Below are 18,154 nucleotides of genomic sequence, written 5' to 3' on the forward strand. Positions count from 1 at the left end.
TTCGCGACTATGATTTTGATCGCGATTTGTTCTAAGTGTTACGTCTGTTTCTCTGTGTATGTTGTTTGCTTTGGAGAACTCTTTATTTTCATTGTAATTGTAATTGTAATTGCTCAATCCACACCCTGGCAGACAATTATCCGCCCATCTAGACACGGGCGGGGTGAGGACCTACCAAGCCTCCCCCGTTAACATGTCCTATACCGTTTAGCACACCGGGATCTTCCACAAGCAGGCGCCGGAATTAAAGCGGTCCCACAAGCTTCAGATACATTAAATAGATATAGTCCCTCTGGCACTAAACCGAATGGCGCCCTCCGCTTCACCACTAGTACTGCTTCCCCACACGCCAAGCACAATATCGAAAGTAGCGCGTTGTATAGCAAATACAGTACACCACCTCCGACACTATGCCAAATGTACAGGAAAAACAGCACCAGTAAGAAAGCGGAAGGCGCACCACTCGGTTCAGTGCCAGAAGGACTATAAGTACAACGAAGAAGAAATGAAAAGATAGTAGGGATAGTAGAGTTGGTTCGGTTATTTGATTGCTGAAACGAAAAAAAACAGAAAAAACAGAAACAAAGTGTTAACATTAAAACGGGGTTTTATAATTGATAAATGTATCGATAGTTTCTCATCTGTTACGTTTCCTTATCGTAGCGCTGTCGATTTTTTCCATCTCCAGGGTGTTCGTCTCCGCTCGAGCAATGAGGACCATGATGAAATGAGAATATAAACATGTGAGCATTAGTGTTGATCTAGTAATAGATTAATTTAAACTGCTTTTCATGTGCTAAGTAACTTGTAAACTCCTACTCAATTATGTTTTGTTGGCCTACACGTTTTATTTAGACACAATTTTTATTTAGAAAACTATTTGGATCCGAGATTTTAGGTGCAGATTGAGCATGTTTGATAAAACAAGCATCCTGTTTTCAGTTAAAGAATGTTCAAGAAGTTGATGATTCTGTTATTTATACTGGCTACATACAAGAATTCACTATTGATGTAATATATGGATATTGAAAGTTCCAACGCGCGATTATAATACTTCAGTTTTCGTGCTGTTGTATTGGTGTAAGTAGTGGGAAACCAATCAGTTTGGTGATTCTAACGGTAACAAATAGCAAGACGAAAGGAAAGTTGATAATCTATCATCATTATGATTTCAGTCCTAATTTCATGATCCGTTCAATAAATTCCGCGTATGATTCGGCAATTTTAACAATTTATACATATGTATTCGAAGAAAACAGACTACGAGCATTTATTACCTGTTGCAAGGTTCCTAAGTGATCAGATATTTATCATTTTCTACAGCCTAATTTAATAATACCTACATTGCACACTGTAGCCGTCGCTGAAAAAACGTGATCGAAATTGTTTTGACCTTGAAAACATGATTTTAGTACTATAGTGTCTTCGGGAAAGTTTTTCCATAAAATAATCGCTATTTTATTAAAGTGTCAGTTTGGTGATTAATCCACCTATAAGTGAGAACGAAATTTTATTTTTCGTATTTATGAATTTGAAAATAAACTTTATTCGGGAAAGTTGTAGGTAATATTAGAAGAAACAACTTTGCTCAAGACACCGTATGCATATTTTTTGATTTTCATGTACATTTGTGGAGTTTTTTGTGGAACACCCCTAAAAATCACTTTTTTCATCATAACTTGGTTGGATGATTTTGTACAATTTTCAATTGTTCTAGTGTTATTTGTTACTTGCAAAAACACATAACTTTCTCCAAAGGAGCATATTTTTATCTCTCATACTTTTTGAGTTATTGAAGGTTTTATATAAAATTTTGCACCTTTTTGACACTAAAAATCATTTGGACGCGCACATTTCCGCAGTCTGAAACATGTTCATCCAATGGTTTGAAACTAATACTATGAAATGCAGAGAAAGCCGTTTTTAGCCTGCTTTAGCCTGACGGTCAAAAGAAAGTCTGAAAAAATGTTTACTTACATGCAGATATAATTTACACTTATTCACTACACCCTATATTGGCTTAACTTGAATATCTGGCATCACTGTATCGAATTTTATGCAATAAAGTCAACAATATAATCAATCAACAAAAGGTCGAAATAATCTATTCAGACAAGTTTATCCCAGACAAACAGACAACATATCCAACAGACTTTTCGTCGTTATTTTATGGAAAAACTTTCCCGAAGACACTATAGTACTAAAATCATGTTTTCAAGGTCAAAACAATTTCGATCACGTTTTTTCAGCGACGGCTACAGTGTGCATTGGGTTGTAACAAAAATTTGATCTTGGGATGTTGATTTGCCTCCTAATCATAGTTTCGACAATAGTCACATGCTTACTATCCCTTATGGCAGTGTTGTTGATTCTATTGTCTATCGCTCATCAGTTTCGCGCCACCCGGCAGGGACTTGGTCCTATGTACCTACTCAGCTGTGTCTTAACTTCACGCAATATATTCTGTAGATGTGTGATACAGTTTGCGGAATATTATGATTTATCACTTCGTTCAGATGGAAAATTCTGTTATGGTACCATATTCACATATCAGATAACTCCCACCTGGAACGATATAATACATCGGAGACATGTAGATTCAGATGTATGTATACGATCTATGCCTAGTTCGGCTCTGATCGACAGGCAATCAGTGTATTCAGTTTTTCAACTAGCTTGAAGCGATGAACGTTTCAAGACAAGCTCTCCACTATATCTGCTAGCAATCACCGGTCGTCGATAGACATTTCGGTTCTTTTCTGCTAAAGATAGATCCGATTGTAGGGGCCCAGATAGCCGTAGCGGTAAACGCGCAGCTATTCAGCAAGACCAAGCTGAGGGTCGTGGGTTCGAATCCCACCGGTCGAGGATCTTTTCGGGTTGGAAATTTTCTCGACTTCCCAGGGCATAGAGTATCTTCGTACCTGCCACACGATATACGCATGCAAAAATGGTCATTGGCATAGCAAAAGCTCTCAGTTAATAACTGTGGAAGTGCTCATAAGAACACTAAGCTGAGAAGCAGGCTCTGTCCCAGTGGGGACGTAATGCCAGAAAGAAGAAGAAGATCCGATTGTATGCCAAAGACTATGGCTCATGCTTTTCAATACAGCTGGAAAAACAAGAACTACACCCAGCACCAAATAGTACGTAACTATGAGGCGGACCGGAAGGTTTGATGAGCAATCCCCACCGCTTTGGAGAACTCTTTATTTTCATGAAGGAAAAATAAAATGATGAGAAATTGAGTTGAAATATCTTCAATTAGCTAAATCAAAAACCGGGAAAATTTTGGCGACTGTACCGGGAAAACCGGGAAAAAAAGCGGGAATTTCAAAATTGAAACTTGGTGGCCACCCTGTTAGCATTAAAAGCAAGAATTTCCACTTTTCGTTTCTTGGATCAGGAATATTCCACCGGAATCACACACACACACATGATTCCAATGAAATAAGATCCAAGAAACAATAAATAGTAAACCCCTCCCCTAGGACGTGTAATCTTGCCGCGATGGGTGGGCTTACCCCATTAGCACTTATATGGGAACCAAAGACATGTCCAGTCGTGGTGGTATCACATCAGGAAATATTTGTTTAATGCCGCGTCATCAACCATCTGGCATAGATGCATCAATCTTACGGATGTGATCCAACGGTTATCCTGTTACCAGGCATCGGGGTAACAGGAGCCGTAGCCACGCTTTAATGCAGATAGGTTAGATTTTGTTTAAATGGTTATAATATTGACTAATGAGGAGAATGACTGAGGATCCATCGAGTAGAATGTGACACAAATGTTAATTTGTTATGCTTCTCTCATTAGAATCATAATAAAAAACCACATTTATTATGTTGGTATCATAAAACTACAACAACTTCATTCTCGCAAAATTATAATAAATAGATAGGGCTTAGGCGCGATGAAGCTTTATTTTGTCACCGAAAAGTGGATCCGGACAATAAAAAAGACTTTCTATTTCTTTATTATTTCTAGTAAAGTTTTTAACACATAGAAATGTATTTACGACGATTCTAAATGAAAACAGACGAGACCAGATTTGAATATGAATAGATGTATAAAACAAACTGATCAAAATCATTATTGACCAACATGACAAAAGTAGTAAACTTAAAATATTCAACTTGTCCAAGTACTAATAAACATGTTAAAAAGGACCTTTAGCAATACTGACCAACGGGACTGAGGAAAAACTAGATCAACAGTCAACACATAAAGTTTCCGATGTCGTTGACTATAATCAGTGATGTAGTCAAATGTAATTCAATGAAAACTCACTAAATTCTGTTTATTCTTAATACTAATAACATTCTTTCTTTCTTTCTTTTCATGTATAACAACTAACAACAACACCATCACGAGGGAGCAAGTCGTCTGTCGTATGTATCAAACGTCGTGTTAGGAGCCGAAGCCCGAAGCACATAGATCAGCAAGGACACGGATCGAATTACCATCAAACTGAGGTAAAAACGATCCATATGCGTTGGTGGGTATACTAAGAAAAGGGTAAGTAACATTTTTAGTTCTTAGCGAACACATATTGTATATCATTTCAGCCCCCCTATATATTCATAATACCGTACACTCAAGATAATGTCCTCATTTGATGCATGTGCCAACCCATATGGATTTTTGCAATGGGGGTTTGCATATGAAGGGTATGTGCGAAATCAATGGATTGTCGTCAATCTTTATTTCCATTGAAAGTACGATTATTTCATATCCAATCCATAACCCAGACACATACTTTACATGGGCGGCTTCAATGGAGTATATTGATTGGACAAATCATATTAATGAACGTTTTTGGTTTTCCTTGTTATATTCAATAATTATCAAAAATAAAGAAGAAAGGTTTATTGTATAGATTAATAGACATATTACAACAGCCTCAATATGCGGTATGATAAAAAAAATAATTATAATAAGTAGGTGAAGCAGACGAACCAAAAATTGCTTGTTGAGGCAACTCGTTTTGGTCTTTATTCTCATCACATCTCTGTGGGCAGTGAGGTGGGTAGTTCATAAGTCGGTTATCGTCCTAGTCATCGTTTATTACTGTAATATTCTTTGCATAATAGTAGATTAAGTTATAACAATATCATAGAGTTGATTTTCAGCCATAATTACCTTCCAATTCAAACAAAATATCGCTGAACAAATGCAGCTTATTTAGATCACCACCGCGAAAACTTTTTACGGACGCCATGTTTTTACACAATGTGCTTCAGAAGAATGTATACATTGCACATACTTTGAATACGTTTCAAATGGCGTATATGTGCTGCAAATAGTAGGTATTTATTACTATCATAGTGTGTATATGGCACATATAAAACTAATGATTTTGGAAATTTAAGCAACGTACCGTGTACGCACCTAACTTTGCGCAGCTCCAAACTTTGCGCATTTTTAACAAGCATGAAAAAATGTTAATTTATCAATGATTTTTTCAACAATTCTGTTTCAGTAACATGTTCGTTTATGTGAAATAAGTATTTGACATACATTTGTTTACTAAGAAACCCTCGTTAATGTTTGTAAATAATCAAAAAACCTTGACGTTACTCGTATAAATCTCAACTTTTACACCGTCTTAACACAAGCGCTAAGAAGTGGCTCTGCCAAAAATCAACATTTTTCTGAACAAAACTGTGTTGTGAGAAGTATATTTGCGGTATATTTGCAAAAAAGGTAATATTCTATTAATTCCATTAATTTTCCAGACAATATGTCGATTTTTTATTTGAAAAAAGCGATGCGCAATGTTAGGACCCACTTTTTACATAAGGGTCTTAATTTTTGCGCACTTCTAGCAATTCAAAATGGCACGTAAATACATGTACGTCATTGCAAATGATAAAAGCTGTCGGTCTAACCAGGAATGGTCACTCAATCCATAAGGCAGCGGCTACATATAATATTCCTGAAAGTACCTTTTGTATGAAGCTGAAGGCATAGTGTGCATCGAAAAATCTCGAAATACCCTACTGAATACTGTATTGACGCAGGAGGAGACTTTTACTGTAAACTTGGATAATTGATAGCGGTTGGCTTCTCAGTGGATAGACAATGATTCACTTTCCAGTTGTCTAGCAAAAAAACCCGCTCAATTATGGAATATCCGGTACGTACGGCAACAAAAAATAATGAATCCCTAGTGATCAACGATACATCTCCCGTACTAATTGATGCTTTCCATTAATTCGATTTCAGTGGAAAGCTTGAATATACTAATGGACAGCATTGCAAACGAGAAAACTCTCGAGCATAGTTCGGCTGAGCTTCAGTTGAAGCACATAACTGCTTATTAAGACTCGTCAAGTTCATCTGGAAATCCTCCATTTCCAGCTGCCAACATGTACAACAGAGAAGATTTGCTTTAAAAAAAGCTCATATTAGTTGTACCCTTTTTGTTTAATACAAAAGCAATAAAAAAGTAATATTATTTGGAGCTAACGAGCATTTTAAGGCATGCGCAAAGTTAGGCACATCATGCGCAAAGTTAGGAACAATTCAGATTTTGTGCGCAATGTTAGGCACAAAATGTTGTATCACCTTTTGCATTTTTTTAATTTTTTATGAATTATTTTTATTCTTTTTAAATCATGTGTTCTACTGAAGGGTTAAATGCCTATCTTTGGCAGAAATTTGAATAAGAATATACGTATTTTATCCTTATTTGAAGCAAAAATAGGATGATAATTTCTTAACTGCGCAAAGTTTGGTGCGTACACGGTATGTGCAAATCCACATTAATTCAAGGGAGCCATTTTCTTGAGTGTACCAATAATACCGTACCAATAACTTTGTCTATCCAAACTGTAAACTAACTTGAGACATTATTCAATTGAATTCTCATTTTGAGAAGACCTCAGAACAATAACAATAAGACGAACATAAAGCACATCGATGACCACACCAAACACATTTACAGTACATTTAGACTTGACACTTCTCTTCATATTAATCATCTACAACTTGGATTCGGTACTACAAGATGGCAACATAGACAGTCATCTCTCCTAGAAAAGTATTGTATTGATTAGCATTCCAGTACGACCTTCGGAAGATAAAGACTATTTAAAACCAAACACTTGATTCATATTTTGAAACTTATTCATATAGTATAACACATCACGTTTCAGACTAGTAGCATAAACGACTAAAATACTAGAGAATACATGACGTACAATGACGAGGCACTTCAGATAGTTCTTGTTCGCGTATAGTGGTTTTCACGCCCAATGGTATGGGTACCCTAGTGTAGATGTAGTTGTGAACCTTAGAGGAAAACAATATGCACTCAGTCTCGAAAAACACGCAGAAAACGGGTTTAAATTTTTCAAATTGGGTAATATTTCCATATGCATTTTGGTGAGTCTGGAAAGCGTGTGCAAGTTTCTTTGAGGAAAACAAAAACAAACTGTGTATGACGAGCGTATTCTAGTCTACGTGTGTTCAAATGTCACTAAGCTCTATAGATAGAAGTACATTTCATGTTTTTCACTTCAATAACCTTCATTCAATTCGGGAAAAAAGGATCTCCCTATCGCTATCGTTTGATATACGACCGTATTCTGTATAATTAACATTTTCTGTCTATCATTGTCAAAAGATGCTTGGAGATGACATCTGTGCTACAATTTGTCAACATAGACTACTACAACATAGCTCTGTATGTTATTTCCAAGAAATGCATTAATTAATAACATATATTTTCATGTCGCTTCTCCATGCGTAAACAAGAATCCGATTGCTCAGAATTAAAGGATGACTATACAAACATGACTACGGGAGGGAAACTAAAGCAAAAACAATTTAATAAAACTACTTCTGCACAATATTCATCCAAAATAGTGTTAAAGCGGGCAACATAGCCTATTCCGTCTAAATATTGGCAAAAGTAGAGGTAAAATTTGCACTACGGGGTCCAGCACAGACAACGAAGCTGTCATACAGCTCCAGCTGAGTACACCATAAAAAAAAAAAAAAAAAAAAAAAAAAAAAAAAAACAATAAATAGTAAACAGCTATAATGAGCATACGAAATAAACATTTATTAAAATAAACTTATTATTAAAAGATTAATCACGCGGAAATTACATCCGCATATTAACATTCTTGGTGGAACTTATCTTCGATTTCATTTATGGCTTGCAACATTTGGTCCCGATGCTATTCAGGAACTCTCTGTTTCATTATTCCCGCATCTGCATAAATGAAAATAAGTGCTATAAATCCACTAGAATAGTTTTTTTTTTCTTTTATAAATACCTGTATATTTAATCAAGATATCACCGAAATACTGCTATTAGAGTACATCGAGAAGATCACAATCGCGGAAACATTTTTCAGAGGCCATGTTTGTTTACTCCATGTGTTCCAGAAGGGTATGAACTTTGCACATACTTTGAATGTTCTTCAAATGATATAGATGTTACTCAAATACATGGTATTAATTACGAGCATAATGAATATGAGGTACACATACAATTAATGAGAATGAAAATTCGACCAATGTATGTGCAAATGCACCTTTATTTAAGGGGGCTGTTTTCTTGAGTGTACTAATTCAATGCGCAAGCTTTACATATTATATTTGATCATTGAGTTTGTGTTTCGAAACAATAGGTGTAAGATGATATAGTCCGGTACCCTCGCCGCTGCACAACCGACCGGTCGGAACAAATTTAGGAAATTCTGAAATAAACAAAATTAAAACAATCAACTTGTCTTGCAATTTAATCGATTGTTTTTCATTACCTATAGCTTTTCTTCCTTTCGTATTTACACCGTCATAACCATCATGAATAGTGATATCATCTTTTTCATATGATTACTAAAATAATATTGTATTTAACAACTACCGAAAAGCTAAACATTACATATAATTTGCAATTGGATTAGATGGACAAATTGATGTGAAGATTTGCGAAAAAGTTACACGTCTTCTCAGTGAGAATCGAACTCACGACTCCCCGATCTCTAGTTGGGGCGCGTTAACCACTACGCCATGAGAGGACTCATGAACGCAGAAGTTAACCTGAATTCGATTTCAGCTCAATAATCACGTGGTCCTCTTTCGCAAAGTGCACCTCTTTCGGAAGAATTAGATGCCCATCCAAACACAACGCTTTCTATATATATCCAATGCCTAGCCCGAGAGCGCATTGTTTTTTAGGTATAGGAATAGCACACTACACTAGCCAGCAACTGCGCTGGCTGAGGTTTCTATTGTGTGGGCTTCCAATGGGTCGCGACGTTCTCAAACGACCGGTTACGGAACATGAGTCCGTTGCTCGATAAATACTTGTTTTAATTATGAATCGTGGTTAACTTCTGCGTTCATGAGTCCTCTCATGGCGTAGTGGTTAACGCGCCCCAACTAGAGATCGGGGAGTCGTGAGTTCGATTCTCACTGAGAAGACGTGTAACTTTTTCGCAAATCTTCACATCAATTTGTCCATCTAATCCAATTGCAAATTATATGTAATGTTTAGCTTTTCGGTAGTTGTTAAACTTCCACTCGGCTGGTTGGCCGTAAACCACGATTCATAATTAAAACAAGTATTTATCGAGCAACGGACTCATGTTCCGTAACCGGTCGTTTGAGAACGTCGCGACCCATTGGAAGCCCACACAATAGAAACCTCAGCCAGCGCAGTTGCTGGCTAGTGTAGTGTGCTATTCCTATACCTAAAAAACAATGCGCTCTCGGCTAGGCATTGGATATATATAGAAAGCGTTGTGTTTGGATGGGCATCTAATTCTTCCGAAAGAGGTGCACTTTGCGAAAGAGGACCACGTGATTATTGAGCTGAAATCGAATTCAGGTTAACTTCTGCGTTCATGAGTCCTCTCATGGCGTAGTGGTTAACGCGCCCCAACTAGAGATCGGGGAGTCGTGAGTTCGATTCTCACTGAGAAGACGTGTAACTTTTTCGCAAATCTTCACATCAATTTGTCCATCTAATCCAATTGCAAATTATATGTAATGTTTAGCTTTTCGGTAGTTGTTAAACTTCCACTCGGCTGGTTGGCCGTAAACCACGATTCATAATTAAAACAAGTATTGTATTTAAATTAAACTACGACGGATTATGTATACTCACCAAAGGTATTAAAATTGACAGCTACCGAATATCCCATGAACACTTCTTTTTCAACTTTAAACAAAATTTAATTTTTGCCTCTAACTTCTCTGTTTATTTCTCAAATACAAAATGGCGACAAGAAAAAAAAATGGATTTAACAAAACGATATTGTTGAAACAACAATTGTCATTTGTTGAAATGAAAATCGAGCTTCAATATTTCATTCGGCACAGAGTTTTGTTGTTTCAAAAATAAGCCGGATTAGAAACAAACCACCAGATGGGTTGATTTAATTCAAACAAGAATTGTTGGTTCTAATAGGCGCGTTCTTAGATTCAACCCTGCAATATTGTTCTACTTATATATAAGTAAGTTAGTGGCGAATTAGCCAAGGGCGAAAAGCCACTCAAATAAGGCTGATACAAATATTAATTTTCTTTTCTTCTTCGAAAATCCGAAAATTTTGAAGGGGACAAAAAAAAAGATTCATAATTTTTTGACAACAGTTAGTTTTTTTTTCAATTTTTAAAGTAAAAAACAGGTTAAATAGTGAACCAGAGGGCGAAAGTTCAACAACTATCTTTAAAAATAAAAATTAAAAAAAAACTTTTTTTTTCCTCTTTATTTTTTTGTTCCTAATTTATTTTTATCCCCCCCTCGTACCTTCCAAGGGGTCTCGGACATAAAAGAAAATTAATATTTGTATAAATAATAATAATATTAGTAAGTTAAACATTGCAATGCATTAAGAATACAACGCAATTTTTAGATATTTTGTCCATTTTTCAAAAATTTGGCTATGGTGTGACCTCTTTTGTAAGGCTTCTTTGTAGCTGAACAATGTGTTTAGTAATCGTTATTTTGGACTTCTTTGGATGACCTGCTCGGATGATATATCTATGTTGTATTAGGATTTTATAAAATACCTATTCAGCTTTTAATCATGTTCATGTTAAACATGGAAACAGCTGAAGTGCGAAGCAACCAAAACGTTAGTTCGTCTCCTGTACATCTGTTTACACAATTATATTTGTGGAATATTGGCTCTTTAATAGAAGGAAAAATTGTTCAACTCATCAGTAAAACAATCTTGACAAGTCGGCAGAGATTCTTTGGAGAAGTTTAATAAGTGTTGATTCTACTATTATTCATTCCAATGAAAAATGTTGAACATTGACTTAAATTTGGATCTAAATACCATCTTCTCAGCTCTCTGTAGGGCATTTTTTCAGCTGTCACCATTATTCAACAATAATTAACTATGTATGTTTATTTGTGACACTTGACTGTAAGTTGGGTAACCACTTTCATGTAACTATTGTTAAATTATTATTTATACTTCGATTATCATTGAAAATGTTATGATTAGTAACTTTTTCCGATATCAATTACGTCGCAGATGATGATCACTACATTAAGAAAATTTAAATTTTGATATTTTTAATCCAATGCGATTCGAACTTTACCCTCGTTGATCCATTACGTCGCCATTACGTCCATTACGTTAATCCATCCATCGCATACACGTCTTGGATTTGATTTGAAAAATATTTGAAACATTTGAAAATAACATAAAAAGACATAATATGTTTTGCTTGAATAAGAGCATACTCATATACTGTTATTCACATTGTTTATAAGTTTTACTAATCATGCTGGTCAACATTTTAAGTATTAGACACTGAAACTTTTGTACGATTTGTTGTTAATCAAATGTTCAATATTATACTAAAATGATGGCTACAACCTATAGAAGCTTTTAATCACTCAATTGTTAAATTTCTTATGTGTTGTAGAACAAAAGCTACTATATTTGCATTTTCGGAGGTTTATTCAGCTCTTATTCAAAACACAAACTGCAAGTGGAATAACAGCTTTTTTATAAGCGAAAATTAATTTTATTCAATTAATGATTCAACTAAAAATTTGTTCAGCAATGGTTGCTGCTATGCAGCTTGTATTAAACACGTAAGTATCTTAAAAGCTATCTATTGTTCCTTGGGAATTTATTTTAGGATCTTCCTAATCGGGTTTTGTGTTTTTAAAAAGGCATTGTTTTCTGCATAAAACTGTATAAGATTTAATAATTTTGCCACAGAAAATAGGCTTTTAAATGCTAGTTGAGCACAGTCATGATACAATTTGTCATACATGGTCTCATGGAGGTCATCTTGTGCACTTTTATATGCAAAACATGACTACTAATTTCAAGCTGTACAAGTTTTAGTAAACATTTGTCTATATAGACTTCAAACCATACCATCATTTGATAACTCATACAGAATTGCTAGTGTCAACTACCCACCTACATTTCCAAAAGCAGCTTTAATCAATATTTCATCCACCCACTACCTACACCGACTTCCTTACCACCAAGTAGATATACTTCGTGATCAAGATGATGTAATCGTGTTTCATTTTCCATTTACCGTAGGAACAGCCATACGGATGGAGAAGTGTTTCTCCCTGAGAGTTTCACCAGAGCGACAAACTTAAGCACGGACGGAAGAGGCGTAGACGGAAAGCAATGCCTTCCACCACATGCGTTTTCGTGTCTGTCTGACTCATCTGCATCACGTCACCTCCATTCCTCGTAGTTAGGGCCATGAATGGAAATGGTACTCGCCGCTGGATCATCAATTCCATATATGGCTTTCGTTTGCTGGATGTTTTATAATATTGCCCATGGAATACTTGACAGAATGATTAAACCCTGTTTTCTCTTCAGACTTCATTGATTTCCACGAACTTGAGACAAGGCAAACCAAATCAGATAACTATGCAATATTTACTAGGTTTCGATTCTATGCTCATTCATAAGATTAAGCCAATAGTCAACCAATTATTGCGATAGTAAAACTATTGATTATCAAGTCATTTATTATTATCGGACGGTCACTTTCAACATTCGACCAAGTACTTAGTTGATTCCATATTACTGAGAAACTTCGATGTGGGTGATTGACCTATGTACCTACTAAATTAAAAGCAACGGGTTTTGTAACCAATCCAGCTAGCTACCCGAGCAAAGCTTGAGATCATATTGAAAACTAATTTTGATGTTGTGCTGTCGCGGATTTTGATAACTCAGTTTGTTGTCATTTTGGTCGTTTTAACGGTTAAAATATCAAAACTGAGAGCAGAAAAATGTTCCCATGAAATCAAATTGAAAACTCTTTTTGCTGTCAGTGAAAGCAAATTGAAAACAGTTTCTGCTGTCATTGAAAGCAAATTGAGAACTCGCTGAGATATACATATTTTCGATTGATATTGAAACATTACTGCGACTAGATAAATGCTCTATTTTTATATTTTCGTAGTATTTAAACATGTAGCACGAATAAATTTATAATTAAATAAAAAGAAAATATAAGTAAAAATTTAAAATGATAGCAGAAAGAAAACAAAATATGATATCGAATATTTCATTGATAAATTGATACTAAATTATGATATCAACTTGATGCTGAAAACAATATATGTTTTCAACTTGCTTTCATTTTGTTGTTGGACTTTGCTCGGGTAGTTTTCACCATTTTGTCTGCACGGTGCATTCCCAAGTAGAACTTGTTCTATTTTTGGCAGTTTTGTTCTCTTCGTCTATGGGGAGTTCTACCGGCCTAATCGTATGAAATTCAATAGCAAGATGCGCTTCAAAGCAGAACTGCATGTTTTGAACCCAATTTAGAAAACTCAATACAGCGAAGAGAACGTAGGGAGCCGGATCCTATTCTTGGCACTTTTGATTCACTTGGTGTTTTTTTTTGTAAGCTACTGAATGAGCTCATATTGGCCACAATATGAAGTTCTTCTTACTGCATAGTTTCAGACAATTCGACCGTGAAAACTTCATTCCAATGAGCGTCATGGAAGTGCCCAAGTAGTTCTTTACAGAACCGCTTGGAAACACACAAGCTACCCTGTAAATTTACCTTTTAATGAAACCATATCGAAGTAAAACAGCAAGGTAGGTATGTGCACACTCCTACTCCATAGCATGGGCGAGCACTCCTTGAATTATGAATATGATATGATTGGAGATATCCCCCTTGTAAAATTAAAAAAAATACCAAAGACCATCCCGAAACTGCCTACCACCGCATACTTTTCAGTACCCAACATGGGTAATTGAAATCTGTTGAAATGAAAGCTCATCAAACCCGCTAACTCCCTAAGCTAAGCTTTCTCCCGATCCACATCACGCACCGCTAGACCCAGAAAACCAAACAACCGTGAATGAAACGCATCAAACCGTAAGATGAAAAATAAAAAGACAGTTAACTTTAATTCGAGAGCAATTTATTCAATTATTTCCTCTTTTCTTTGAGCCACGCTTCGGTCAACATTGACCGTTCTCTCGGTAGTGAGATTGCTTGTGACGGATTTAGTATTCCTCAGCACCCTCACCCTCGCCTTCGCCGGAGTCCATGCCGACTTCTTCGTAATCCTTCTCGAGGGCAGCCAAATCTTCACGGGCCTCGGAGAATTCACCTTCCTCCATACCCTCACCGACGTACCAGTGGACGAAGGCACGCTTGGCGTACATCAGATCGAACTTGTGATCCAGACGAGCCCAGGCCTCGGCGATGGCAGTCGTGTTGGACAACATGCACACGGCACGCTGGACCTTGGCGAGGTCACCACCTGGAACGACGGTTGGTGGCTGGTAGTTGATACCGACCTTGAAGCCAGTTGGACACCAATCGACGAATTGGATCGTACGCTTGGTCTTGATGGTGGCAATGGCAGCGTTGACATCCTTAGGAACGACATCTCCACGGTACAACATGCAACAGGCCATGTACTTGCCGTGACGTGGGTCACACTTGACCATCTGGTTGGCCGGTTCGAAACAGGCATTGGTGATTTCAGCCACCGACAGCTGTTCGTGGTAGGCCTTCTCAGCCGAGATGACCGGAGCGTAGGTGACCAACGGGAAATGGATACGTGGGTACGGCACCAAGTTGGTCTGGAATTCAGTCAGATCGACGTTCAGGGCACCATCGAATCGCAGCGAAGCGGTGATCGAAGAGACGATCTGGCCAATCAAACGGTTCAGGTTGGTGTAGGTTGGGCGCTCAATGTCCAAATTACGACGGCAGATGTCATAGATAGCCTCGTTGTCAACCATAAATGCGCAGTCGGAATGTTCCAGGGTAGTGTGGGTCGTCAGAATCGAGTTGTATGGTTCAACAACGGCGGTCGAAACCTGAGGAGCTGGGTAGATGGCGAATTCGAGCTTGGACTTCTTGCCGTAGTCAACAGAGAGACGCTCCATCAGCAGAGAGGTGAAACCGGATCCGGTACCTCCTCCGAACGAGTGGAAGATGAGGAAACCTTGCAGACCAGTGCACTGATCGGCCAACTTGCGGATGCGGTCCAGGACAACATCGACGATTTCCTTTCCGATGGTGTAGTGACCACGGGCGTAGTTGTTAGCGGCGTCTTCCTTGCCGGTGATCAACTGTTCCGGGTGGAACAGCTGGCGGTAGGTTCCGGTGCGGACTTCATCGACGACAGTTGGTTCCAGATCGACGAAAACGGCACGGGGAACATGCTTGCCGGCTCCGGTCTCGCTGAAGAAGGTGTTGAACGAGTCGTCTCCTCCTCCGATGGTCTTGTCCGAGGGCATCTGACCGTCCGGTTGGATTCCATGCTCCAGACAGTACAACTCCCAGCAGGCATTACCGATCTGGACACCGGCCTGGCCAACGTGTACGGAGATACATTCACGCTGTAATCGAAAGAAAGCGATCATTAGCAACAATTTACTCAACGAATAACAGTGCTTATTTTTACAGTAAAATAATGTTCATCTCTCCATCAGTTGACTCACCAATGATAGGAGTGGTGAGCCTTTAAAATTGGAAAGACATGTCTCTTTTGCCTCACTGATTAAAGGTCGGGTTGCAACGGTAAAGCAAAATGACCTTTTGCCCAGAGAGGCATTTTCTAGAAAGACAGTGACCAAAATTCATATTCTTACAGATCACTGTTCACACAGGTTGGTAAGAAACTATTTCTCAAGTGTTTTAGAACGTTCAAATTTAAAACAAGAAAAATCCATTTTTTAAATAATGTGAAAACAGTGCCCTGTACCAATATGAAATCGAGTCACTGTAAGCACTCAGACCAAGTACTAAGAAATGATCCGTTAGGGCACTGACCCGGGTGAAACTTTCACCCCCTTCCGAATAATCGATTTTTCATTTCATGATGACCTCATTCCCAACATCGTGCGAAGAACATGAGTCATGCTGCGGCATTTTTTTCTCGCGTTAGCTTGCACCGTTGCCCGATTATGCGCGTGGCGTGGTTCAAGGAAAAGGCAAAATGGCGTCACTCTCGCACCGGAGAAATGATTGCATGAATCGAAAAATGACTCGCTTGGGTGTGGTCAATAAAATTACTAATTTACATCGTTTTGCATTAAAATAGCATAGAAAGTTGAGTAAATAGGACAAACCAATTGAAACTAAAATTATAGCCGGTAATTAGGAAGAATTTTCACTTCCGCCATTGAAGGCGATGACGTGGAATTTTTCCGGGTGATAAAAATGCCGGCTCGAAAAGTTTCAATTAAAAGCATAATTTACTGATCTTTAAAATATACTTCTCAAACTAATTAATTAAAAAAGAAAGCACTTACCATTTTGTAGAATGAGGTTTTCACACACCGAAGTGATTAGCACAAATTGAGGGAAATAATTTTCTTCACAGAAAAGCTCGGCTTGGAGCAGCTTACAAGGACGCCTTCCAAACTGAGAATGATGAAGAAAAACCGAACGCAAAACAGTTTTATAGACCGGCATTGGAACGGGTGGAAAACGGGCGTCGACAAGCCCTCTCTCGGTCCGGTTCGGTTGTTTGCGCTCTCGCTCACGTTGATCGCTTGGTAACGGTTTTTCGTCGTGTTCGGACGGCGAGCACGAGTGCAGGGCTGCCAGATTACGTGAATTTTGGCGAATCAAAAACGAAACATATATGGACGAGTTCATGAATTTGACGTTTGAGCGGTGCCTATTCGTTGCTATGGTCACGTAAATAACACAGCACCGCTCAAATGTCAACTAGTGAACTCGTGCATCGGTCCATAGGGAATCGTATTTATTTATTTTGTTTGGACCAAAAGGGATCCCGCCGGGATAAAAACGTATCTTTCAGTGATTTGAATAAACCAATAATGTACAATATATCGTATTGGATACAATAATACAGCGTTTAGTAATTGATTGTCGAACAAACATTATTCTAGATTAAATATACTGCTTCGCGACTAAAAATGGGTGATGTGTGATTTTTTACCAACTTCGTTCCGTCGCAACTCGCAACTCGATTCTCAAGATAAAGTCCTCATTTGATCCATGTGCAAACCCACATGGATTTTTGCAATGGGGATTCGCATATGCATAGTATGTGAGAACTTAATGGATTATCTTCAATCATTGTTTTCATTAAGATCATGATGAATTCAAATGGATCATTGAATGTAGTTTTTGCAAGTGCTCACCGCATCAAAACAAAGGCGCCACTGTATATGGGATTTAACATTGTGACAGCATTGCAGTTCTGTCAAACACACAAGGCTACGGTGGCGCTATCTATGCTTTCCATAGCGGCCGTTTTGGTTATTTTAATGATCCATTGACTCCATACTTCACGCACATACTTTTTAAGGGTCGCATCAATCGTACTTATTGACGTAACGCTTAAAGCCAAGTACGGACCTGAAACGTAAATCACTCAAGTAAAATTTCTCCTTTTTACCAAAATAATTTTGACAGCTTATTCAGTATGAGCGAAATGTCACTTTTACTTGCGGAATAATTGAGCGGCACATTTTTCCGTTCGGAAAAGTGACAGCTCCCTTTGATTTGTATGGCAGGCGTTACCGACGTTATGAAATCAGCTCTACTTCTCAGCTGCGTACAGCTAAAGTAATTTCGGTAGCGGAATCATTCCTTGACCGTTTCTTGTCCTATCCTTTTGCACAGTACTTATGATCAGCGTACCGGCCATAAGTTCAGGCCAAAAACACAT

General features: G+C 37.8%; 1 protein-coding gene and 1 long non-coding RNA gene across 2 annotated transcripts; one reads left to right on the top strand and one right to left on the bottom strand.

Moving 5' to 3' along the window:
- The first annotated feature begins 704 nt into the window (after window positions 1-704).
- On the top strand, window positions 705-12,987 carry LOC110678375. The gene is made up of 2 exons (XR_002501544.1): window positions 705-743; window positions 12,549-12,987. It is a non-coding gene; the product is annotated as an uncharacterized LOC110678375 (long non-coding RNA).
- Window positions 12,988-14,396: 1,409 nt separating this feature from the next.
- Window positions 14,397-16,905, bottom strand: LOC5568211 (tubulin alpha-1 chain). Its single transcript, XM_001652094.2, has 2 exons — window positions 16,764-16,905; window positions 14,397-15,848 (listed from the first exon to the last, which is right to left on the bottom strand). Exons 1-2 carry the CDS (start codon window positions 16,764-16,766, stop codon window positions 14,499-14,501), a joined length of 1,353 nt encoding a protein of 450 aa, XP_001652144.1. The 5' UTR covers window positions 16,767-16,905; the 3' UTR covers window positions 14,397-14,498.
- Between the last annotated feature and the right edge of the window lie 1,249 nt (window positions 16,906-18,154).

This window comes from Aedes aegypti, chromosome 3 (genome assembly GCF_002204515.2).
Source record: "Aedes aegypti strain LVP_AGWG chromosome 3, AaegL5.0 Primary Assembly, whole genome shotgun sequence".
Taxonomy (NCBI): domain Eukaryota; kingdom Metazoa; phylum Arthropoda; class Insecta; order Diptera; family Culicidae; genus Aedes; species Aedes aegypti.